The 27,048-nt window shown below is 44.1% G+C and overlaps 1 protein-coding gene across 3 annotated transcripts in view; it reads left to right on the top strand.

Annotated features, from left to right (window-relative positions):
- The window catches only part of glra1 (glycine receptor, alpha 1), a gene marked incomplete at both ends in the record, with an annotated part of 106,866 nt that overhangs the window by 57,937 nt on the left and 21,881 nt on the right, over positions 1-27,048 (top strand). For all 3 annotated transcript variants that reach the window (XM_080466371.1, XM_080466370.1, XM_080466372.1), the window contains 2 exons: positions 17,655-17,722; positions 25,263-25,486. In XM_080466371.1, the coding sequence (XP_080322497.1) occupies positions 17,655-17,722; positions 25,263-25,486 (292 nt within the window). The remainder of the gene's footprint in view (positions 1-17,654; positions 17,723-25,262; positions 25,487-27,048) is intronic.

Below are 27,048 nucleotides of genomic sequence, written 5' to 3' on the forward strand. Positions count from 1 at the left end.
TGAAGCTAGCCTCAAGGCTTCAAAATGTTCACCAATAAAATCTGAAGCCAATCTGGAATTGGCCTGAAACTAGTCCAAATCTAGAATAAAACTGGCCTCAAATCATTCCAAAACTACGTTAATCCATCTTTAACCGTGTCTGCTTTAACGTGAAGCTAGCATAAACGCTATACTGAAGTAGCATTAAACGAGCCGGAGATTATTCAGGGAAAACACAGATGTGTGCCTATGCTATGGCCCTTAATACCTACATGTGTGCGTGTGCGTGTGTTCATGCGTGTGCGTGTGCGTGTGTGCGTGTGAGGATAATATGTATAAACAGGAGGAATCAGATAGAAGATGGGAGAGACGAGCGCTCACATGCTCGCACATGCTGCTGGCAAAGCACACACAAATCCCCACAGTGCAAAGACACACACATACACACACACATGAACACACACGCACACACACACACAAACACATACACACATCCTGACAGTGCAAATACACAACAAGGAGAACCTGGAAATGCTTGCAGGCACCCGAGCCAATTTTAAGTAAACACACACACACACACACACACACACACACACACACACACACACACACACACACACACACACACACACACACACACACACACACACACACACACACACACACACACACACACACACACACACACACAGAAACACACACAAACAGCACAGAGCCTCAGGTGTTTTTTGGCCATCTATCCATTCTCCCCTCTCCTCTGCCTTCCACTTTGAATACATTTCATCTCATAATGAAACTCAAAAGGCCGGCAGCTGAAAGAGAGAATACGAATGAGAGGAGGAGGAGGAGGAGGAGGAGGAGGAGGAGGAGGAGGAGGAGGAGGAGGAGGAGGAGGAGGAGGAAGGAAAGGAGTGACATGAGACTGGGAAAAGGAAGGGAGGAAGAAGAGTAGAGAATAGATTTATGAAAGAGAAACCCAGCGAATATGAAAGTGCCAGGGTGGGAGAGGATGGAGTTTCTACTGAAGTTCTCTCAGTGGAGGAGAAAGAGGAGGAGGAGGAAGAGGAGGAGGAGGAGCTGGTGATTGATGCCTGAACGTGACATCATTCCTCATCGCAGGTCTCCAATTAAAATCTGCCAGGATGATATTTTCTCTGTTGACTCCTTCACGTGGAGCAGAGAGAGCAGGTACGCTGTGTTTCTGTGGAGAGTGATGAAAGCTGTCGCTGAGGAGGAAGAGTGATGGGAAGTATGCATGGGAGTCCAGGCGGAGACGGACTGCAGGAGGAGGAGGAGGAGGAGGAGGAGGAGGAAGACGGAGCTTTGCGTTTGTAGTTTAATACGAGGAGGCGTAGAGGTATGGCGGTAGAGGAGACGGGCGGCTCTTTCATGTCTGCAGTTCTCTACGCGTCCTCCTCCGGGCGTCCCTCCACCTTCATGTGTGGTCTGGCGTCTGGATGTAACAGTGTGGAGACCGGGAGCTCGATTGAACGCCTTCTAATTAGGTGCTGCACCGACTTTCAAACAAAACACATTAAAAGGCCTCCAGGTTTGAAAGGCTTCAAGTTAAGATTTAAGTAGAACCGTCTCGTTGGCATCCAGTTCCTTCAAGTTTCCACAGTTTAATAAATCGTCCTATTGTTTTGTGTTTTTAGTGGCAGAATCTGCCGATTCCTCGTGACTCGCTGCGCCATCTGCTGGTACAAAGTCGTTCGTTTGGCGATTGTTATGTTATGTTATGTTGCGGAACTCGTACCGACCCTGAAATGTGGTTCCTAAATCCATCGTCCACATGCAAGTCCACAGGGGTCTGCCGATGCGCGATGAAAAGTACGATAGAGGCTCAAAATGTTCTGTAAGAGATAGAAATGTTCAGTTTCCGCTGCAGTTAGTGGTAAATTAATTCTTAAGTCAAGTCCGGAAGCTAAAGGTGTTAGCGTCGAAGATAACATTGTTTCCTGGATAATAAATCTTCTCGTCGCTTTGACACGTCTTAACATTTGACGTTACGATTACCATGCTAGCATCGAGGCTAACTTTATTTTTTACATACAAGGCTAATATATTAGGTTAAAATACTAACTTCTTTAGCCGCAAAGCTAAATTGTTTAGCTACGGGGTCATCTTCTTTAGCTTTAAGGCTAACGCCTTTATTTACAAAGTTAAAACCTTTAGCTTCAATGCTAACTTATTTAGCTTCAAGGTCAATTTATTTAGCTTCAAGGCTAATTTCTGTAGCTTCAAGGTTAACTAATTTAGCCTCTGAACAACAAGCTATCTTCACAGCTAACTCCTTTAAGTTAAAACCTTCAGCTTCGAGGCCCGTTTCTTAACTTTTTCTTCCTCTCAATGCAACAAGGCTAACCTTAGCTTTGATGCTAACTCCTTTAGCCTCCAGACTCCTTTTAATTGACATTTACTGACCTTGTGTGTCTCTCGCAGCAAACTTCAGTTTGCAAGCCCGCACACTTTCCAGTATGGGAGGGTAAATAAATAGAAATGCTCCATTGTCAGTTACATAAATCAAATAAACTTTGAATATCGTTTGAAGTAGCCATAGCAGCCTCCGTGTTCTGCTCCTGTTGTCTCTAGAAGAGCTGTGAACAAACAGCTCAGTCCAACATTGCAGCTTCTTGATCCCTTCCGATATAAACAGGTGAAAGTTGAGGCCTGTTAGACTTTTACAAGCAGATTTATTTAGTGTCCACCGCCTTTGACGGCGAAGATGTTCCTGCAGCGTTCACCGTCCTCAGGTATCCTCTGTGTTTGAGGGGTTTTCTTTTCAACGGTTTTACAACTTTTCACAAACTTTCTCTATAGTGGAGCCGAGTAACTTCCAGGAACATAAAGTTCTTAGTGTTTGATGAAATGTTCATTATTTCAGCGAGGAGTCGGGGGGATTTATGACGCTTTAAAGTTCCCACTGAGGCCCTGCTTCTTGCTCCTCAGCTCTGATGTATATGTACGGTGGAAGAGAAGCGAATGATCGCCTCCTCGGCTGAAAACGGGGGATCAGGAAAGAAGATCAGCCTCTCCCTCCATTCCGCCCAGCTTCATGCGGCATGTGTGGAGAATATATATGAGTTTAATTAAATGAAATAAGTGGAACTGCTCCCAATAGACGACCTTTCCTACATATTTAATGATCTGCTGTGTTTTGGGGTTTTCTTTTGTCTGAAAGTATCACAATTACAAAGAAACTGAGATTTCTGGTAATTCTTTATTTTTTTTTTATATTATTTGTGGCTAAAAGTGAAAGTCTGATCCCATAAAAGATAGGGTATAATAACTGTGTGTGTGTGTGAGTGTTTACCCGTTTGTCAAGTCGTTCTATGTAAGATAAATAGATGTAAGCTGGATAAATATATACCAAATGAGTGATGAAATAAAAACAATTTAAAAATTAATGACTAAATAAACCCGGAATAGATACATTTATCTTTTTAGCCATTATTTTTGTGAATGACCTAAAAGGTGGTCAACATAGTTTTACATTTTTATTATATTTTAATAATTCTATAATACAACAGTGATGCACTGCTGTAGAAAAAGTGATGAACTTATGCCTCATTTGATCAAAGTGAATAATGAAAGAAGCAAACTTAATATAATGTCTTTTGTTGTAAAGTCATTATGCAGTGTTCATCCTCCTCCACTCGGTGCAGCGTCTCCATGGGCCCGGACCTCCCTGCTGAGGGGGGGGAGGACTGTCCTCCCGGACTGCAGACTGAAAATGAGGACATGAGAGAGTTAATTGAGGCTCAGGAGAGCAGAAAGCTGCTCCTCACCTCCCTCTCAAGGTCCGATAATGGAGCGCACCCCGCCGCACCACCTACACAGCCTCCTGCTTGTAGAAACACGGGGTGCGTGTGATTTATGTGGCTTCATTAGTCCCTGCAGTGGGGGGACGTGCTTGAAGATGGAGGTGTCGGCAAGGAGAACTGATGGGTTCGGCCTCGCTGATTGGTTCTGATGATGCTGATAATGATGATGATGATGATGAAGGTTTGAATGAGTTTACTCTGCAGAGGGAGATATAGACAAGTTGATTCACTTTTTAAATCTATTGTCTTCCTTTAGTTGAAGCACAAGTTCTCATACGTCCCTCACCACTGAATTTACTGACTTTATTCAGCATGTTTGAATCGACGCAGACAGGAAGTAGATCGGGTTAATGAAGAACGGCGGGGTGGTTTTGATGAACCTGTCGTATGAATCACTGAGGCTAATTCAGATGTGATGAACCGTGAACACATCCAACATACAGGGCTGGAAGAATGCATTTAATGATACCGATCCAATTGCTTTGAGATGCCGCCCACCTGGACAAATGAGAATATGGAGAGACATTTATTACTGAACTCATCAGATTAACTCAGTTTTCTATTTGAGTGCAGCTGTCAGTGTCTGATTGGTCGTCCTCTCATTCAATCAGGTCATACTAGTTAGTGCAGTGGTGTAACGGTCAGCACGGTCAGGGGGCCCTGGGTTCGAGTCCATGCGAGTATCTGTGTTCGTCCTCTGTGTTTTCAGACTATTTTGATTTTCTTGTGTTTGAGGCTAATTATTGACTTTAAACGTTTGTGACTGTCTGGCTTTTATTGGATAATCGACCTCCTTCATCCATTGTTAGCCGGAATCAATTCCAGCGCCTCGCATATTAGATTCATATTAGACCGAGATAGGCTTTCTTTTAATCAGCCAATCAGCTGCTGGCTCCGGTTGCCGTGGTGATTCCAGAGAGAAGCATCGGCGGAGTGAGGCAGATCGTCTCAGACGAGGAAAGTCAGCTCAATAACTCGATCTGCACATTGTAAATGTTTCTCACCTCTTTCGGTTCTACTTTCAGACCTGGTGTCAGTCTCGTTCCACATTTGGTTTCACACAATGGTGTAAATAAGTAAACTTGTTTTTCAGTCAGCATTGCGTACACCAACTTCCAAATCCCCCATGATGCACCACTCAGCAGAAACTGTGAGCCCGATTGACTAATTTCTTTTCCCTAGGATGATGAAACCGTGATCCGTCCTACTCTGCCGCTAATCGTCTAGATTTTATTGGTTCATGTTTGTTTTTGAGGGCTGACAAGCAACCAGAGGCAGAGAAGGACGCGTCATGTCCAGGTAAACCGATAAACTACTGTATATTGAAATTGTCTATTTGTTTTTATTATTTCATCTTTAACATACCAGGGAAGTTAGTTGAAAACTGGTTCTCATTTTCAATAACGACCTGGTAATTGTGTGACAATCAGCATATAGTTCCGACGGATTTTCACTATATAGAGTCGTCTTACACTGTTTCTGAAGAATTGCCTTTCTGGGCTGTCGATTCCAACAAGTTGGTCAAAAAAGCGTCTGATCCGAGTGCACGCTGTCGATGTGTTGAATTCAGAAGTGCTCAAGCTATGATCACCTTGTTTGATCAAATTAATTCAGAATTCCACCTTCATGTCTTTACCATGTGCACAGACGTCCTCTCGGCTCGAGTCAGTTCAGTTTGGTTCAATTGTTCCTGAGTCAGGTGTTTTCTGTTTAGCTCAACTTGGCTCACTTCGGCCCGGTTCAGTTTACCTTGTTTTGTTTGGCCTCGAGTCGGGTCGATTAGCTGGGTTGCCTTCAGCTCAGCTGGGTTTCCCTCTGATTTTAGCTCAGCTCATTTGGCTCATTTCTGGTTCAGCTTGGCTTCTCTCCACACGTCACCCTGGTTTTTCCCTCGACTTAGTTCAGCTCAGTTTACTCTGAACTCCGCCTTACTTGGCTCGGTTTGGCTCGACTCGGCTTGTCCTCGGCGTGAATCGACGTGCCACTTGCCTTCAGCTCCGCTCTGTGGGTCATACGAGGGTCTCTTCCTCTCTGCGGGGAGTTCAGCGTTGGCAGATGGGATTCGAACAACAGATGCCCGTGGCTGAAGGCGTGCAGTGGTTTGGCCCGTTGTGACCATTCAGAAAGCAGCAGGAGCTTCATGTTTGTCAGGTTGGATCTGAGTGGAAACTCAGCTCAAAACAAATTGATGGTCACAGGGTGTTTTTTTTGTTTTTTTTTCAATTGCTTAGAAACTGTTGGAAGTTCATTTTGTAACAACAAATGTATTCATACATCAAATCCAGTCTGCGAGTGACTGAATGAGCTGTTTTCCCTTCTGTAGGGATGAATGAAAGCCTTTGTATCTGCCCCTCGAGTGCAGAGACCTCGGTGTGTTTGTACAATATTCGCTGAATAAATCTGCCTTTCCCACACTCGTGTCGTTTTCGAAGCGGCTCAGAGATTCTTCAGGCTGCGGGTTTCCAGCTTGAGCCTTGCCGCATCGAGGAGCCTCCACTTCATGCCTCCTGCAGTCTGCCTGCACCTGCTGTACCACGCTAACATATGGCCTTCGGTGCACACGCTCTGACCTGCTGAGTGTGGACGCTGCCGTCCAAGAGTCCGGAGTCAGAGCTGCAAAGGATCCTGGGAAGGTCAGATGCAGAAACAGAAAGAGCTGCCGTGTTTTTTGAGCTGAGACTAAAACATCTTACATTCCGGTTTTACATTCGGAATGCAAAAAACGACTTTAGTAAGGCCAGTTTGAAATCTAGTGTAAACCCATCTTGAAAATCAGTCCAAATTCAAAGCCGGATCCAGACCAGTATCAAGTCAAAGCACAGTCTAAAAACCAGTCTGAACCCAAGTTGAGCAACTGGACTAAATCCAGTCCACAATCTAGATTAAACCCATTCTGAAACCCTTTCCCAATAATAGACTAGAGCTTGTCTAACAGCAAGAATAAAATCTGAAGCCCAGTCAAAAAGACTCCAAATACAGTCTAGAATAAGTCCATAAGCAAGTCTCAGCCCAGAAGCGTTTCCGTTTTGCGACAGTGCGAACGTTGTGGTACCAAATCAGATATATATGTGATGTCTTTCAACGCGAAGCTTCGTCTGAACGGCCAAGTGTGTGCGACTCCACATCTATATTTACTTCCTTAAACGGCATGCTCGGCGTGAATCATGCCTTCTTCTGCGGGTCACTTTGGGGTCGGATAACATTCACACGAACGTTCAGTCGAATGGAGGTCACATTTGAAATGCAGCGTGAACGATAAGGCAAAGAGAGAAAGAAATTGGAATTGAGTGTCAAAATCTCCAGTCAGACTGAGCCTTAGAGTCCTAACCACCATCAGATCAAGTGGAAACCGAGTCAGGAACCAGTAAAACTTTGTACTAAACAAAGTCGTTAATATGGTGAACAAAGTAGTCGTTAAATGTGATGTAGGACAAAGTAAATGACTTTCCTTCTCGTATTTTCCACCATGTTTACAGGAGTACAGGCAAGCCTCGACATTCTGGACCTCTTTTGCAGCAGAAATTGCTTTATTTTTGGCTTTTAGTGACACTAAAGAGACAAAGTTCCTTCCATGTGTTCTGTAACTGTGTTCCTCCGTCAGAGACGACAGCGGAGGCGTCCCACAGGGTCACGTTCAGAGTCCACGCATCGTATTTTACACTTTCAAAGATGAAATGTTTCTATGAGTCTGGACTAAAGCTCCCAGAAGAAAACGGGCCCCGCTATTAATCATTAAAAAACCAATTACAGGCACTCTGCTGGCAGGTTTATCAGCCTGTCATCTTCATAGCATCTCTATTTAGAGCCATCCACTTCCTGGATAACCAGCCCGCGCTGTCCTCTCTCTGTCAGCTCGACTTGGCCGTGAAAAATGAGAACATGATCATCAGCGGCAAACACAACACTCAGCAGCCTGAAAACAAGCCCCGCACAGCAGGTCTCTGAGTTTTTAAAGGGAACACAGACTCTCTGCAGAGCCATGACTGGGATGTTTTAACTGAAAACTGTCCAACGAGCTCCTGTTTGGAGCTACTGGTCACATCTCAAGGTTTTAATGATGTCAAAGTACCGACAGCCCAGTCTGTAACATTTCAGGTCTCCGGTTTCTTCTTTTTCTGAAATACTGTCTTGAACAAAGTGGCACTCGGAATAAATCCAGTCCACAAAAACTGCTGTTGAAGTGTAAATGAGAAGCGGCGTCGCGAGATCGGCCACAGATTGGGACAGGCGGCTGCAGTAATGCAGTCGCTGCAGCGCACTGCCGTGGTGAAGAGGGAGCTGAGAACAAAGCTCTCTGTTTACCGCTCGGTCGACACCCCCACCCTCACCTATGGTCATGAACCAAACAATGCAATCGCACGTACGAGTGGGTGAAATGAGTTTTCCCCGCAGGGTGGCAGGCGTCACTCTTCATGACAGAGTGAGGAGCTCATTGAGAGGAACCAGTTTAGGTGGTTCATCTGGTCCGGACGCCCCCTGGTGGCCTCCATTTAGAGGTCCACCAGGCACTTCCAACTGGGAGGAGGCCCCGAGGTCGGTCCAGGACTCACTGGAGAGACTATATCTCTGGTTTGGTCTGGGAGCCACTTGGGATCCCTCAATGAGAGCTGGAGGAAGCTGCGAGAGACAGAAATGTCTGGACCTTGATGGACGGACGGCCGGCAGACATGGACAGTCCAAAGCAGTCTGAAGACTCTTCTGAACCTCAGTCCTGACACCGGGTACAAACAAGCCAATCTGCAAACCCCCTCTACCCAGTCTAAACTCTGCCCGCAGACCAGAAAGAAACCAGTTCAAACATCAGTGAATCCATGAAACCAGACCGCATCAGGTCTGAACTCACCAGGAAGACCAGCAAAGGAATCATTTAGTCCAACACCAAGGAGAGACATGCATGTAAAACCGGATCTGAGTGTTTATGACCCAAACAAACACTTCAGAACCACTGCTGGTGCCATCGTTTATTATAAAATTCAGAACAAGACACTTCCCAGACTCTAGATCGCCAATAACGGGAAACTGCCCTGTGCTATATATTTTTAAGGTAGTGTTTGGGTTCACTGTAGTATTTCGGCCAATCACAAATCAGAGAGGCAGTTTGCAGCCTTTTTATAGGTACAACATTAAGTGTCTAAAGTGATTGTTAACAATGCAGTTGAACTATGTTTGAGCTGAATCCGAGGCAGAAGCTTTTATCTGAAATCAGGGACTCATTATGTCCTGATGGCCGTCGTGTTGCTGATGGTCTTCCAGCAGACTGAGAAAACGTCCCTCGGAGACTCGCGACAAAAGGCCTTAATGGAGGAATCTTGGTTTCATTCATCAGGAATACTGAGCGCTGCGTTACGTAATTGAAGGATCCTCTCATAAACTGGAGCGACGGTCCACGCCGAGGGAGGAGGGCGGGGTAGACTGTGACTCACCCTCGCCCCGTCCGCCCTGACACTTAATGAGCTGCTGCTTCTTCCTCTCCTCCGTCTCTTTTCTGCTGCGTCCTCGTCTTCTATCTTTACTGGAAAGCCATAAAACAAAGTGTCTCTCCGCTTCTCTGCTGCCCTGGACTGTTGCTGAGGAGGAAAAAGAGGAGGGAAGGTTTACAGATTGTATTAGCTTCTCCTCTTCCTCCTCCTCCTGTTTCTTTATGCTTTGCCTCCCGCGTTGTGAGGGACGCCGGGTAAAGACAAACTGTGATATCCCAGGCCTTTGCCTCGGCGCAGCCGTGCAGAGAGGCAGCGGTGCTTTGAAGGAGGGATTTGGAACAAAGCCGGGATGCAGAGGAAGCGTGTCAGAGGACTCCGGTTAGGCCTGAAAAGCCTCTCGGAAAGAAAACACGGTGATAATGTAATGCCAGCCGGTTTAGGGATAAACCCTCTGATGCACTCAGACGTGTCAGAGCTGCCGGTGCTGGCAGACCCGAGTCTTCACGCATCAAACTGAGAGGGCCGGTTGGTCCAGAAGAAGAGATTATTTACTATTTACAATTATTTACCATCACAAGGAGTGCATTTATCTCAAAGTGAGACTCCCTCTCATAGCCTGCGAAGGCTCATACATCAAATGAATGATTTATCATGTATTTCTAATATAACGATGACAGTAATGTGCAGGTTTTAATTCAGTAGATGGTCTCATTACAGCTGTTCATTGTGAGAACAGGTTAACTTACTATCAATCACTTTCACCAGTGGAACAGTACATGAGCTCCCTTCAGTGGCGTGTGGAGCGAAATCATGAGATATTTGAAAATTACTTTTATCACCAAACTGTACTTTATTCTCTGCTTGGTCTCCCTCCTCGAGCACACCCGCCCCTCCCCCTTACACATGACGCCACGATTCCGAAGTAGCGGGCCTGCGTGTTACCATTGCAAACGTGAGCCACTTTAACAGTTTAAGTGTGAACTGCCGTGTGTGTGTGTGTGGGGGGGGGGGGGGGGGGGGGGGGGTTTATGGTTTTGTGAAGTGATGCAGGAACTGGATGGCATCTAAAGTACCTGCCATGAACCGGTTCCCCTTGTTCACCTACATCCCGCTGACGATTTAACAACCGCAGAGACTTGAGTTAGTGTGATAATGGGGTCTTACTGTGTATCTGAAGTAAAAGGAAATACTCTGGTGTGCAGTTGGTGAGGCCGAATGATCTGCACTGTCACACGGCGGTGCACAGTTTGGGAAAAGCTTGTAAAGAAAACAGCGTTATCTTCGTGGCTGTGACAAGACAGATGGCGCATGTTGTTTTGAGGTGGGCAGCGGTTATATGTGCATTTGTTTTGTGTTTACCGACAGATTGTTTACAATATACAACTTATATCAGAATTAAGTTAATGACGTGATGACGTCGGTGTTGTGATATGTTGTGCCATGCCGAGTACAAAACGTAAAATAAGATATAAAACACAAAATGAATACTTCAAATGAGTGGTTTCTTTTATATAGGGTGAAAAACTTCTGTTATTCTCCATGATCTGGCTTGTTGTGTTTATGATTGACAAAGAGGTGCAGTACATTGCTAGAGTCCGTCTGTTATGATGCCGGACAGTCTGGCTGCTGGACATTCAGATAAGGAGGAGGAGGAGTAGGAGAAGAGAGAGATTTTATATTACTTTATTTGCAGAAGATATACACACAGCAAAAAAGTCATTAAATAACGATGAATTTCACTAAACTAAATGAAAAAAATAAAATAAAAATAATAAGAAGAAGACATGTTGCCTTTCCAAGCTGTCCATATCTAACCGAGTTAGCCGCTGTCAGTATGTTCAGTTTGATCGTAGTGTTGGGAATTGGAGAGCTCAATATGTTTCCAGGGGGTATAACCCAATAACAACTTTAAGAAATACTGCTGTAGAGGATATTATTGTGTTTATTATTAAAAAAAACAAAAAACACCTTAGCTTAGTTACACTTTCAGTTCTCCAAATCTGATGAAACAACAGATGTCTGGGTACAGAGGAGGTGCAACCAGGTTAAATATGGCCCATTTCATATTGTTCTCGGAAAATAGATAGCAACCATGATTATGAATAAAATATGACTAGTATAACTCTCTTAAAGCTGGCCAGGTCTCTAGAGTCCACACAGATACGACTGAATACAGACTTCAGTCGTTTCTGTGGGAATTTGGAAAATCCAAGGAGACAAATATCTACTGAAACTCAAAAGCCAATTCCCACAAGACACATGTTTTGCCACTCTGCATTTTCCAATCTCAATATTCTCAAACTTGTGAGCAATGTTACATGAAGTTAAATCATTAGAAAAAACTGTAAATTAACTCGCAAAGTCGATGAAAATATAAACAAAGACAAACCCTCTTAGCAGAAGATGCATTTGTATTTTCTTTTCCTTAACTGACAAGTCTCCTGAATTATGTCTATAGACGTACTGTATTAGTTTCATATTTTGTAGAAATAACACTAAAATATCCACCAACGTATGTGCAAGGTTTTAACTTTATATTTGGTGGCGTTTATGTGATCTCAAGGCTCGAAACCCGCAGCAAACAAGTATGAAGTAACAGATGCAGATGACGTACAGCTGTCATCTGGCTGTCCGGCCACTGAAATTTTATAAATTGTTTGAGTAATTGTCTTTTTAAATATACAATGGTAAACATATTGTCAACATACCAAATGACTATGGAGCAAAAGTATTACATTTGTGCCTTGAGCAGTTTCTCTGATCTCCTGGCTTTTCAAACAAATGTTGCTGATACTGCAAACTTTCATTCAATTGGAACTATTAAGGGATTTGTCAGGTATTATTTCACACTATTAAATGGTTTTAATCATCAATATTGGTTGTCCACAGTTCTACTTTTACCAAGTCTTGACTGCTTGACTGTTTTCTGTTACTGAATAATTCACCTTTATGCTGATGACACATTGTTGTACTTCTTTGTTTGGCCTGGGAACTTTTTACCGTCAGCACCTGGGATTTGCTTCATATTTTACAGGGATAATACCAACATAGATAAATAATCCGTGTGACAGTTTAAGTGAGAAACTGGATGGATGGATTACATTCAAACATTTCACAAACTTTTCAGGGATTGTTCATTTCTTTTAGCCACAGTTGTACCCTTGCACTCCATTGTACATGAATGTTTGAACTGAATACCATCTGTCGATATTGTCAACATAATCACCGGGGACTGTGGAAAATTGAAGTCTACATCGTCCTCAGATGTGGAACATTTAAAAAGTGGTGTCATCTGCCAAAGAAAATGTCTTCCTGATTTCATTTCCACACCAACAGATGTCAGAATACTTGGTTCACAGCTGCACATTTACAGATTCCTGACGGCTGCAAACTGTCACACAACTTATTTGAATTATTCATGTTTAACAATCAAGTTAAAATGAATTTAAATTCTATTGTGAACATGAGTATGGGGGGGGGAATCACAATTTCAAAACCATTTAGTGTTTCTCATCCATGTGTGACAAATCAGAGCTGGCCTTCGTTTGTGACGACAACGAACTCTGAAGCCGAGACACTCAAGGAAACCTCTTTTTATGAATCTCTCAGCACTGGCGTCCCTTTGGACTGTGGATCTGCTGCATGTGGGAACCGACTGTCGCCTCCTCTGTAATCAGATTACATTGAAACCATTCCTCGCTTCACCATATGTGGTAGAGGAGGTTTTTTTTTTTTTTTTAAAAGCACAAGATTACAATTTATCATTTTAATAAGGCTAAACAGCTCAATTACAGCTATATTTCAATCACATGCTCGCGCGCACACACACACTAATACATGCACAGACATGGATGAATACTCTCTCTCTCTCGCTCTCTCTCTCTCTCACACACACACTGACACACACGTACACACACATGCATGTAACATGCACACAGGGTTTGTGTTTAATGTCCCCGGCTAAAATGGACATCTAATTCCAGTTGCCGGAGGCGAGCTGGGAATGAAGGAAGGGGTCTGGATTATTTTGATGGCCAATTACTCTCCTTGTCACAGTCTAAGGACTGCTAGAGGCCACTGGGGAGAATATCATCACACACACACACACACACAGTGGAGTCACAGAGTTATAGATGTTGGGTAAAGAGGGAGGAAGGATCATTAAAGCCAGCCGGAGGCGATGGATCCTACGTGATGTACATGTGGAGGATCTAATTAGAACAAACAACAGATTACTCACAGGATCGGCACGAGAAAATGAGGATGTAAAGTCGAGAGGAGGGGAAAAAAAAGTTAGAGATATTAAAGTGAGCACAGATGAAGCTGAGCGATGATGAAACGGGTTTGTTCCACCGCCGCTGAAAGAGAATGAAGCTGAATACAGAATGCAAATAAAAAGTCCCGGATACCTGAAGAGTCTGAGCTTCTTTATCTCAGAAAGGAAAAAAAAAATCTGGGTTTTTCAACTCTTTGGAGCTCTGACTTCCACTTTTTTTATGTATGACAAAACAGTGATTTATTTATGGTCGAGAAAAGTGAGAAAAGTCACAAAACTGTGCTAAGTGATCGCAGGAAGTCGAAAATCCATCAAAGTTTGAGTTGAAAATATTCAACTTCAAAAGAGGAATAAAGATTGCTGATGTGGTGTTTCCCAAAAAAAATCATCTCAAAACCTACATGTTCATAGTTTTGTAGTTTGTCATATCCCACATGTCTATAGTTCTGTAGCTGCATGTTATCGTCCATGTTTGTAGTCCTGTACATTGTCCTAGCCTCCATGTTTGTCATACTATCCTCCATGTTTGTAGTCATGTAGCTGTACTGCTATCCTCCATGTTTGTAGTCATGTAGTCTTGCGCTTCCTTGATTTCTTTCGTCTGGAATTACCATAGCAACCGGAGTCAGCAGCTAAATGGCCGATTGGAGAACCTCTGTCTGACTGTGAGAACATTTCTGATTGGATGACACTGTGAGGAAGACCAATCACCCAGAATGTTTTCTGTCGCATTATCAGAGACTTTGAGTTGTAATTTCGCTGCAGTGAAAATCAGTCAAACTATTTTATATGCCACCTTTCATAACCTTGTGAATAAAAAAAAAAAAATCAAATAGTGCTAAACTCGGAATTAAGAGCCGGAGATCGGATATAAATATAAATCCATAAAATGTTATAAAAGTCCGACAAAAGACGTGTTTCAAGTCTAAAAATATAAATATTATCAGCCTGTCTCGAATCACCGTGAAGGTTCTTCAGCAGCGTGGAGCGTAGCGTCTAAAATTAGTAATGTCTTGTTTGACTTTTAGAAACAACTGAAAGAGCTTCTGGAGGATGAAACCGGGAGGTTTGGCTCAGACAGAAAACTGTGTCCTCTGCTCCTTAAACAGATGAGAGTCAGACTCTCTGCTTGGCTGAGCTGCTCGCCGCCGCCGTCTAATCACATTTGTGTTTGTACTACCTCATAATACAGTGAATCAATGGCGGGCTGAGAGCTGTTTACTCTCACCTTCACTGACCGGTCTGAAAGCACCCTCGCGAGGGCGGACAGCTCCGGTCGCCATGTCCTCCTTAGAAATGACTCTGCAGGTTTATTGATGCTGTTCGAGTTTGATCGACGGTGCTTTTCAGCCCTCAGAGGCACGGGGACATTGATTTTTTATTCTTATTTTCCGTTTGTAGTTTTCTGAAGTCGTAATGAGACGCTTGAACTCTCCTGCCGGTGACTCTGCACTAAACTTCCTGGTAGTCGGACGCTGCTGTTTGTATTTACCAGCTGTTTGGATCCTCCTGCACGCCACCGGACACTTGCTCTCTCTTTGTTTACTTCCTGCGGTCGCTCATCACCTCCACTCGGCTTTAATCTCTGCGATGTCAGTATCCTGAAAGTTACTTCAGCTCACAACGCAACACCACGTCGATGACCTTGATGATTTTAAACAACCTTTTTCAGACCGACTCACTGAGTGATTAGATTTATCATCAGTGGTGGTAAATTTCTTAGGTGGGGTCTTCATTATTATTCGATTTCAGCCCATGTTAACTTAATTTAAATACAGTGCATTTATAACCCACATCACAACAATCTGGCCTTTTTTAGATTGAGAGAGGCCCCACAGTGATGAAAACTGTTGTACTTTTAAACAGCTAGTGAATAGAGAGTACTTCTTAATAAGACTATTAACATACGAGTAAACAAATACAAGCAGATGCTTCATTAGTCCCTTTAAGAAAATGAATGTGTTTTGGAGTTGGTTTCCTGGAAATGACAGTCTGAGTTTAGAGAAAACAAAATGTATAGCAGGTATATTTTCAAACAGCACATCTAATCATCTTTCAAATCATTTTAGAATGCCTCAAAAAAACCTCAAAAAAAATTGGCAAAATAAACTGTGGTTTTTTTTTAAGCTCTTAGATTTTCAGTCATTAATAAATGTGACTACTAGTTTTATTGGTAGCTAGTTAGTAATATATTACTTTATTAATGTGAATAACTCAGATGCAGTTACCAAGTCAGTCGGTTTGTTATTTAGGTTGTAGTTAAAGACAGTTGTGGAGCTGCTGTCTCTCACTGGGCCCACCATTAGCATTAGCATTACCAAACCCCGCTGTGTCGCTCCTACCGTTGGCATTAGCTATAGCCGTCTCTTTCTCTACCCTGTTCATTGTGTCTACTGTTAGCATTAACATGGACGTTAACAAACTGCCATTCTTTGCTCGGCTCACAGTTAGCTTTAGCATTAACATTATCCGAGGCTATCGTACCCAGTGATTAACGGCTCTGTTACTATTTCTCTGAACTCAACATCAAAGATATTTCACTGTGGTATTAACATTAGACTACAATCGTAGTATCTGTACTTGAAGTTTAGCCCACGTTAGTCAGTTATTGAGATTTGGAAGAGGAAGCGACTTCAACGTTGTTGCTGTAGCTGCTTCTCTGTGTCCTGCTCCCTGTTAGCTTTAGCATTACCGTTTTCTGATCCCATTGACTGAACTCCTGTTTACCGGAGAAATGGCCCAATAATCCAGAACTAACTCCGTCCTCCTGAGAGCAACAATAAAGAATCTCAATGTAACTAGCATTAGCTTGTATGCATAACAGCTCTAATTAGCATTAGCGTGTTCAAATTGCAGTCAACTTCCCTTTCTAAGACGTGTCTGCGTCTGTATATTGTCGAGCTGCACAGCACTGGTGACCGTGATTGAATCCATTAGAAATGGAAGACAAAAGAAGCTCCAGGCTTTAAATGCTTAACAGGGGAAATAAAACAAGGTGGTTTTACATTTAAAAAAAAGAAAAAGTTTTCAAGTCATTTGAAGAGACGTGATTCTGTGACCAGGAGGGATTTAAAGACGTCAATATGGCCTCTGAATCAATCACAGCAACTATTCAGACGCCGTTTCCTCCAGAGCGGGTTTTTTTTTTTTTCTCATTAACAAGTTTTTGTTGTCCAATCTGAGAAGCAGGAGAATCAATCAGGTTTTTATGGATTTAACAAAGCCCCACCGTGTCAGAGCCAAGAAGACACAAATCCACTGTTTATGAAAACGCCTTTAAAGCTTGCTTTACTTTCTTTGTGTTATGTCTTTTAAAGGGCTGGTGTGATACAAATATATGTGAATGCATTGATGGTTGTGACGGATGAACACTGGGTTTTACTGTTTGTCATTCAACTCACTGTTTTTCCACAGGATTTGTTCCGTTTGCTGTTTGAAACTGAATTTTACTATCTGCTCCTTTTTTTCTTTGTCCGTGATTGTTTTGAGGCAATCTCTAACCTCTCCTCTCTGCTTTCTCCCTTTTCCTCTTTGTTTCCTCCCACACCCCCCCCTCTTCCCTGTGTCCCCCAATTTCCTGTCTGTCTCCACCCTATTTCCCTTGTGTTTTTCTCTCTGTTTCCTGTTTCCCCCCTTTGTCTCCTCTGTTTTCCTGTCTCTGGCCTCAATGTTTGGTGTCGTGTCTGTTTCCTGTCTCTACTTTCCTTCCACCCTGACTACTTCCTCCCTGTTTTACGTTTTGTTTCCTCCCACTTTCTTCCGTTTCCTGTTTGTTTCCTTTATGTACTTGTGTGTTGCTCTCCTGTCTATTTCCCGTCTCTCCTTTCCAATTCATGTGTGTCTTCCTTTCTGTTCCTCGTGTTTTTGCCGTTTCTCCTGTTTGCTAAATGTTTGTTTTTATCCATTTTCTTTCCTTTACTTGTTTCTTCTTTATGTCCTCTGTGTTTTGTCCGCGTTTCTTCTTTTTTAACGTCGGTCGCCTGTTTCCATTGTGTTCCGTGTTTTTTGACTGTTTCCTACCGGCTTCCTTTCTGTTTCCTGTCCATTTCCTGTTTCGTGACTGTTTCCTGCCTGTCTTTTCTATCTATTTCCTGTCTGCGTCCTGTCTGTTTCCTCTCTTGTTTCCTCTCTGTCTCCTGTGTTTCCTGTCTGCAGGGCCGCCGGTAAACGTAACCTGCAACATTTTCATCAACAGTTTTGGGTCCATCGCCGAAACAACAATGGTGAGTCTCCTCTTTCCCTTCCATCTCTCCATCTCTGACCTTGTCTTGTGTCTCGACTTGGACTCGGGTGGTTAAGCAACTACTGGAGACCCGGCACGTCTTTCAGCTCACGTAGTTTTCTCTTCAAAAAAATAAATAAATAAAAATGCAATTGATGGAGGCGACGGCCGCGTTTCTATTCCGTCCGTCCGTCCTCAGTTTGAATGTTATTTCCTTTTGCGAATTAAAAAGCCTTCTGGCCTGCGAGTGTGTGGAAATCTCTCCGCCTCATTGAGCTCGTTCCCATTCGCAACACTTCATCTGAAGGAGCGCATCACTCTCGCCCACATTTACATAACAACACGGCTGAAAATTCACGCTCATTCATTACAGAGAAAATCCATTAAAGGAAATACAACAGAGGCACCAACCTTCACAGAGCAGCAGGACTCCCGAGTGTGTGTGTGTGTGTGTGTGTGTGTGTGTGTGTGTGTGTGTGTGTGTGTGTGTGTGTGTGTGTGTGTGTGTGTGTGTGTGTGTGTGTGTGTGTGTGTGTGATCCACCAATAAGATATGAGCTTCTGTCAGTAGCATGAAGCCTCTGCAGGGCCGCAGCAGGGGCCTCCAAGGGCCTCGGGCAGCGCAGAGGACATGAAAGTCAGCAAATTGAGCTTTAATGTCAGTGTGAGTTGACAAAACAAAAACACACCGAATTCTCTGAACTGACAGCAAAGGCTCATCATTTCTTTAAAGGTGCTAGTGTGTAGGATTTATTTAATACCACATCTGTACACTGGGTGGCAGCAGTGAGCCGCCGTGGTTCAATTCCTGGATATCATGGGGTCTGAGGGGCTTCGCATTCAGATAGTCGGGGGGGGGGGGGGGGGGGGGGGGGTTGCTTGAAGTGGTGTTCACATTTACTTTTGAGAGCGGACCAAACCGTCGGGAAAACGTCACGCAATTACAACAGCTGCTCGTTTGGGGGCGCTGTCGCCCCAAACACTGAGCAGAGAGGAAGTAAAGAAGAATCCTGGCTCATTGATTGGTCCGGACCAAAAGAGGAAGTCCCGCCGCTTTAGCTCATGGAGGCGAGGCTAGTTAGCTCGTGGCTGATGAGTAGCTACAAACAACTGCGATATACAGTATAGTCTTCAGACCAGATATCAATGAGTCTTCCTCTCTACTTCTTCCTCACTACTTCACGTCTGCCCCGCGAAATATTTTCCAACTTTACCTCCATGCGTCTGCTTCCTCTGATTCGCACGGTTAGCTTTCTTTGTTTACTACAAAGAATGCACTGCGCACCAAGTCACGTCCTCTTCCCCCCGTTTTCTCAGCCCACCCGCTAGAAAGATCGTTTGTAAACGAACCGAGACCCCGCATTTAAAGGGGACCAGAGATCACTTGTTACCTCCGGTTCAGAGTTCGTAGGAGATTTCTCGTCGCCCAGACGAAAGTTTTTTTTTCCCTGAATAGAACTCTGGTCCGGATCAAACAGGGGAATGTGAACGCGCCCTGAATCTGCTTCTTCTTGTTCTCTTGTTGGACTAAATACAGAAAGAGTTGTAGAGGGACTCAGCGTACCATCTAGTGGACCAAAGTGGTATTACCGGACTAGTCGCGTTGCGGCTATTTGGTTACCTTGCTAACTGTACTTAATTTCTCCAAATTGTAACATTTTGACCATCATTTATAGGTCGCCTTGTAAAGAAATAAAATAATTGGGAAAAAACAAAATTCCCCGAAAAAGTCGGGACGCTGTGTTGAAGGGGAATGAAAACAGTCAGTTGGTCTTACATCTTTCTACCAGTCCGTCTCCTCGAGAAGCTCCGGTGTGTCCTGCTGGGGCAAAATCCGTTCGCATCCCAAGAGGGGATGGAGGAAGGGAGGGGCAAAAAGAAAAGAGCAGGAAGTGAGAATGTGGGGCAAACAAGGACAAAATGTGAGCCAGAGGCGGAGGGGCACAGCGAAAAGAACAACATGGATAAACGACGAGCAAAATCAGGAAAGAAAAATGTTCTGAGTTTATTAAGAGTTTTATTTTTTTAGACATTTGAGAATATATTATGGATATTTATGGTATTTTTAAACATTTGGGATTATGCTTTTAGACTATGTTGTGACTAATATTTGGAGGGGGGGGGGTTCAGTATATTGGGAGGATTATATGAGTCATTTCAAAGTTTCTTGCAGGTATTTTCTGAATATTTTTGCGTTATTTTGTAGGCATTTTCTTAATGTTTTTAATACTGGGAGTACTTTCAGAGTGCTTTAGTAAGTATTTTCCAGGGTATCTTTGAAATCATTGGTAGTATTCTGTAAGTATTTGTGTGTGTTTTCGATGGTTTAATTTTTTTTAATTCTGAGTGCTTTTTTGACTTCTAATGATACATCAGCACTATTTTGTTAGTATATTAGGAGTATTTGAGGGAATATGCTTATTAATCATTTGAGGGTATATTATTGGTATTTTCAGAGTATTTGGCACATTCACAGAACCGTCTGGTGTCTGTGTAGGCAGATAAAAAAAAGTAAGTGCATAAATAATTGTATTAATTTGATTATATCATTGACAATTAATCTGGCACACAAACACACACACACACACACAAACACACGCACACAAACTGTACGTGTCTTTCTAAGTATTAGCATTTTCTATTGTTTACCCGTAACTAACAAAAAAGGCTAACCATGAAGTCAATTCCCACATTTACTCACCCTACTAGGAGGGTCTCACGCACACACACACACACACACACACACACACACACACACACACACACACACACACACACACACACACACACACACACACACACACACACACTGCGCAGCTCAGTGATAGATGGAGTCGGTGGAATGGCGCAGTGCTTGTTGAAGTCCCCGCGGTACACGGCTTTATTCCTCTTTCAGCGCTCCCTCCATCACTGTGTTCTCCTCTACACACACACACTCACACACACACACACACACACACACACACACACACACACACACACACACACACGCGCACACACACACACACACGCACACATCGATCAGTCCTCTCTGAATCGAACACTCAGCCTCTTTTGTTTAAGACGAGTCTTTAGATGATGAATCACATCAGGAACAGTGGTGACGAACGTTCTCTGTTAAATGTTCTTTTAAATCGTTAAACCTCCAAGAATTGAAGTAAAAATCAAAACATGAAAGTACAAGAAGTACCTATAGTATTCATACTCACTCCAGTGTAATAAAGATACGATTGGGATCAGGAGTGCAGGTTTTTATATGACACTAAGCCACATGGAGTCTGTAACAAGTGATGTGTGTTTATAACAGTCAGTGGACGGTATCACGGTGTAAATGATTTTCTGTACGTCGCTAAGACTTGGTTTAGATTTCAGGTTTACACTAGTTAACCAGTTTCAGTGATTGAAAGTAGAGTCCAGACGGAGTTCTGGATGTGATGTTGGCTGGTTTCTGACTGATTTCAGAACTAGATGTAGACAGATATTTTACTTATTTTCAGACATTTATGATTGATTTTAGGCTCGTTACCAGATTTAGATTAAACTGGTTTCTGACTGATTTTAATTGTAGTAGCCTATAAGATTGGTTTCTGTTTTTATAGTTGGTTTCCTGAAAAGGTTCTGCGCTGATTATTCACCTGTTGTAGTACAAGTTTCTGATTTTTAAATGGTTTTTGGACTGGACTTGGACTGGTTTCTGATATATGTTCACAGCTATTCTAAAAATCTGAAGAGAAGAATGTTCTTTGCCGTCTACATTTGTTTTTACTTCTCAACTTAATTAAATTTACACTAAAACCAGTCTGTGAAAATTACCTTGAGGCAAAAGTTTAGTATATAAATATGAGTTTTACTGACCATATCTGCTGATTTGAAAAAAACTCGATCAAATTTCAGATGTAGATTAATTATTCTTTCCAGGTTTGATGGAGTTGATGTGTTGAAGGTGGTCCGGTTTATTAAAATCCCTCGTAATCCACGGTCACATTTGTTTGGTGCACTCTCAGTAAATTGACTTGACGTCCATCCGTATGTATGTGTGTGTGTGAGACGACGCGTCGCCATAATGTGTGTGAGATTCCTCCGTGGCCTCCTGCTCGGACCTGAGCAACGTCCCGCCAGATGTTGTGACAGGCTTGGAGTTGGAATGTGGCTGCTGTAGATGGAGGAAGGAGAGGACAAGGAGAAGGAGCGCGCTCCGTCATGCGTGGTTTCCCGCCTGAGTTTAATACGAGCTGAACCGAGTGCCGCGTTGTGCAAAGTACAGCAGCTCCTCCGCTAATGGTTTGATATCGGCTCGGAGACGCTGCCTGGTCACTGCGTTGTGGAGCTAAACCGTGGAGATAGGAGAGTTTAATATGGAGACTTTACCTCTCGAGAGTCTCAGTTTTACGAACGCCGTCGGCCAATCACAAACCTCCACATGGAGGGGGTATTGCACTGATCCAATCAGCCAATCGGCTGCCGACACCGGTTGCTATGGTGATTCCAGAGAGGAGGCGGGGCAGTGGAGTGATGCAGACACACACGGACGACAAAAAGAAGCTGGGAAATGTGACCAATGCACAAAAGGTTTAATGGCTCGTCTATAGAAATGATATGAGAGAAACGCTTCCTCTGAACCAGGAAATACCACAAACTAGAGACAAACATCATATGTGGAAGTTCAAAAATCTGACATCAACGAGGTGTCGTTGGAGTTTTTTGTGACTTTAAATATTAAAAAAACTCATAATTTTTTATTTGTGCTGAAGATGATTTCAAACCAACTTAATTGAACCCAAATTATAAATATGTTTTGTTTAAAACTGTTGCGGAGCGCAGACTGAGGCTCAGGCGCAGAAAGCAAGCGAGTGAGTCAGAACCAAGTCTCGACTGTGGCTGACGTAGCCGAGGTGGATTCCAGGAGCGAGGCTGTGGACGAGTCCTCCGTAAAGGAATCGCTGATTCGAGTGAGTCTTCTGAGTTGAGTTGTGGAATCGAGTGAGTCTCCAGGGGAGTGTTAGCCGGCGGGCGGCCCGAGGCAGCGTTGCGGGAAGCAGAGCAGAGTAGCTGCTTTGAGTTGGATCGCTGAGAGAGTCGCTGGCGCCGGGCCGAGAGTCGACTCGAGCCGAGTGGGTCGGATCTTAAGAACTGGAAGCAGAGCGGCTCAGATTAGTTCGGGGCATAGATTCAGTCGAAAAGCGCAAACTCGTATTTCACACTGACTGAGGCCTTGTTTACCCGTTTCTTTTAGATAAAAATGATATTTCGCCCTCTACGTTTACAAAACAAATCTTCATCGATACAGACCCGCATATACGCCTGGTTCAGAGCTACTACAAGCAGCCAGACCGGTAGGGGGCAGTGTAACGAGATGCATGAAGCCATGACAGCCAATCAGAATCCTGGAAAAAACACGTCACGTAAATCGCGTGTGATGAGATGAAAGGAGATGACACGGACATTCTTTCACAGTTTCACAGTTTTTTGGGATTTATTCGGAAACGGTTAGTCGATAACGTCCCAAAATCGTATCGATTGGTCCTTGGATGAAGATTTTATGACAAAATACATACATACATACATACAAACTAATAAATAGATAAATAGATAAATAAATACACATACATGAAAGAGAAAAGTTTATATTTTCATCACCTTCTCACCCAACTTTCCTTGGTGAAGGTAATCATGGGAGTCCCTGAACGCACCACGAAGCTACAAGAGTAAGACATTGAGGAGTTTTCGCCTCTGAGAGACATTTTCTCTTTCCCTTCTTTGGAAGCATTTCAAACAGCTTCTGCCAACATGTATATGTGATGAATTTAAACTAAAGAGTAATTTTCTGCTGTGTTCAGTTGGAACATTTTAAAGTAACGTGCAGGTTTAATTAGAAGAACGGTGAGCGCAGCTCTCACTACTGAACCAGTGTTTGTTCTGAGTGGATCTCCCGCCCCGTCGCTGCTGCCGGCGTCAAACCGCGGGCGCGTCCCTGACTGATGATGTCAGCGTGAGCCGCCGCCGGCTCCTCCGTCACGTCGCCGAGCCGAAGAGTAGAAAGGTCAGCGGCGTTAGTTTCCCGTGAGATGTTTGTGCAGATAAACCGTGATAAACGCCGGCCGACCGTACACGTGCGGCACCGCGGCCAATCTTCAAATGCCACCCGGCGAGGCATGTTCCCGCCGCCTAATCACGGCCGCAGAAACGCAGCTCACCACTCCGAGGATAAGTGACAATTAGGGAGATTGAGGGTGGAGTGAAATGTCACCGCGCGCTGGATAAAGACTCCTCCTGCGGTGGAGGGGGAACACGAAGCAACGAGAGGCTGCAGTTAATATCAGCCGGCATCGATCGGACGGCACAGAGCTTTTACAGAGACGTATGGGGGGGGTGGGGGGGAGGGGCATTAGAGGAAATACGAATGTACTGTGGTACAGGCATCAAATATACACAAAGCGGTTTAGAGTTACACTGTAATCTAATGGTGGGCATGAAGCTCTGAGCACACACACACACACACACACACACACACACACACACACACACACACACACACACCACAGCCTCCGGCAAAACCAAAAGGAAGGTGGAGGAAAAGAGGAAATATTGATTCACAGGATCACAGACTTTATGTTGTTTTTTTTTATCTTTGTTTATCTTATAACTAAGTAGTCAACACTGGTTTCTTCTAAACGCACAAATAATAATGTACCAACGACATCACTTTCAGCTCTGCTTTAAAATTTGTTTGAGTCGTCATATAGCCACAGTCTGCTGTAAAATTAGTCCCTAACGGGTCTTAAAGTGGTCTGACTCCTATTAAATACTGGTCTAAGTTCTGTCCACACTGGTCTAACTCTAGACCAAACTTTGTCCCAAAGTAGTTTATCTAATAAAGTAGTCAAGAACAAGCCAAAACTCAAACTACTCCCGTGTTGGTCTACAAGTAGTACGAAACTGGTCCAAAAGATTTATAACCGGTCTAAAACTGATCCCAACTGGTATAAAAACTGCTCTTTTACATCTAGTCCAAAACAAGGCCAATACTGGACTAAGTTTAGGCCAAGTCTAGTAACATACTGGTCTAAATCTAATCTAAACCTAGTCCATTACTGGTTTAAAACTAGTCCAGAACAAGTCACAAGCCACCCATACTGGTTAACAACTCAGTTTAAAAGCAGTACAACTGGATTAAAACTCATCCCAAGCTAGTCAAAAACTACTTGCGCGTTGTTTTGCGTCTGACCCAAACCTACTCCCATGCTGGTCTAAAACTAGTCCACAACAAGTCCCAAACTGTTCCAAGATGACTCCTATGAATACGACCGGTATGAAACTCGTACAAAACGAGTACAACTGCTCTAAAACTGGTCTATTTTAAAAGTATTACTAAACGAGCCACAAATTGGTGCAAAACTAGTTTGATACTAGTCCCAGAACCGGTGTGAAAACATTGTGGAACCCGTCTAAAACCAGTTCCACGCCGGTCTAAACCTCAGGCCTAACTCCTCCTCTTCCTCCTCCTCCTCCTCCTCCTCCTCTTCCTCCTCTTCCCCCCTGCAGGACTACAGAGTGAACATCTTCCTGCGGCAGCAGTGGAACGACCCCCGGTTGGCCTACAGCGAGTATCCCGACGACTCCTTGGACCTGGACCCGTCCATGTTGGACTCCATCTGGAAGCCGGACTTGTTCTTCGCCAACGAGAAGGGCGCCAACTTCCACGAGGTGACCACCGACAACAAGCTGCTGCGCATCTCCAAGAACGGCAACGTGCTCTACAGCATACGGTGAGTGGAGGCTGAAGGTGGCGCTCGTCCAGAAGACAGTGGTGGAGAACACGCCGGGATTCTTTAGGCTCTCTCTCCGTTCTCCCTCAGCTCCGCTTCCTCGCTTTCCTCCCTCCTTCGTGCCGGGGCGCACATGCTATTTGATGCTTCCTCCTCTTCCTCCTCCCCCCCTCTTCCTCCTCGTGCTCGTCTTTATTGCCTGGGCTCAGGGGCAGAGGAAAAAAGTCCATGGTAATCTACTCTCGCTGTTAGTAGTCCTGCACGGTCTCTGATCTCTTATCGGGCTCAGCTCTCACCTTGGTGTCCAGGAGGAGGAGGAGGATGAGGAGGACGAGGAGGAGGATTGGCTCTTTATAAATATGGTCAGAGAGGAGGTGAACCCGCACCGCTTTCATTTTTCACCTCGACAACACCCAGACAAACCCTCGACTCATCAACTCCGTTTCAGGAAATTGAACCATCCAACAAGAGGAGGAGGGAAGAGGAAGGAGGGGGGAAGAGGAAGGAGGGTTAAGGAAACAGAAGGAGATAGTAGGAGGCAATAGAATCAGGTGGAGTAAGAAGGAGGAGCTGGCAGGAGGAGGTGGTGGGAGTCAGGAGGCGCTATGCGACACGAAAAGGCAAATAGAGGAGAGGAAAGGAGGAGATAGGATGTTGTTGATCATGTTTTTTTTTATGCTCGTCTCCGAAATGTGGAGAGTAACAGCAGAACACACACACACACACACACACACACACACACACACACACACACACACACACACACACACACACACACACACACACACACACACACACACACTTACAGCTCAGCTGTTCAAGTTCTATGTCCATCTGGTCAATCCAGTCCGGATGTTTCTTGGACGTAGAACCTGAAGGTGTAGAAGCCTTCAGGACGGCAGTGTTGCAGAGTTGCAGGTTCGATCACCGACCTGCTTCTTTTCCTCTTCAACCGTCTCTTTTCTTTCAACCCTACAAAATGACGCAGGTGGCCGTTTCACAACATTCGCTTCTCTACTGATAAATGATGCCGTTTTGGGTTTTCTTTCTTGTCCTGATAACCAGACCTGATTTATGTCTGCGTTCTTTTGGTATCTACGTGATCTGCACCATCCACACTCTCTGTGCTATCTATGCTAATTACGCCGTCTCCATTATCTGTGTCCTCTGTGCAATTTATGCTTCTGATGTTCTCTGTGCTGTCTGTTATCTGTATGATCAATCCAAGCTGTGACTCCATACCTGAGACACACGGGGGGGAAATACCACGGATCTTTAGCTCTGCCAGACCTCAGTGCCTCGGCCGAATGCCTCCAGCTTGACTTCTGCTGAAGTGGCGCTTTTTTTTTTTCCATGACAAATCAACTCTGCTTCACACGGTTGGGAAATTATTTCGCCACTTTAAACCCCCCCCCTCCACCCCCCGCCTCCACCTGCCACTCCAACCACGACATGACGACTCTGCACTTCTCTTCACCGAGGAGGCAAAAGTCAGTCCACAAAACATCCAGAGTGGATTTCAGATGATGATCTTTGTTCCCTCCTGTCAGGTGTGGGTTTTT

This window comes from Lipophrys pholis (assembly GCF_963383615.2).
Source record: "Lipophrys pholis genome assembly, chromosome: 6".
NCBI lineage: Eukaryota > Metazoa > Chordata > Actinopteri > Blenniiformes > Blenniidae > Lipophrys > Lipophrys pholis.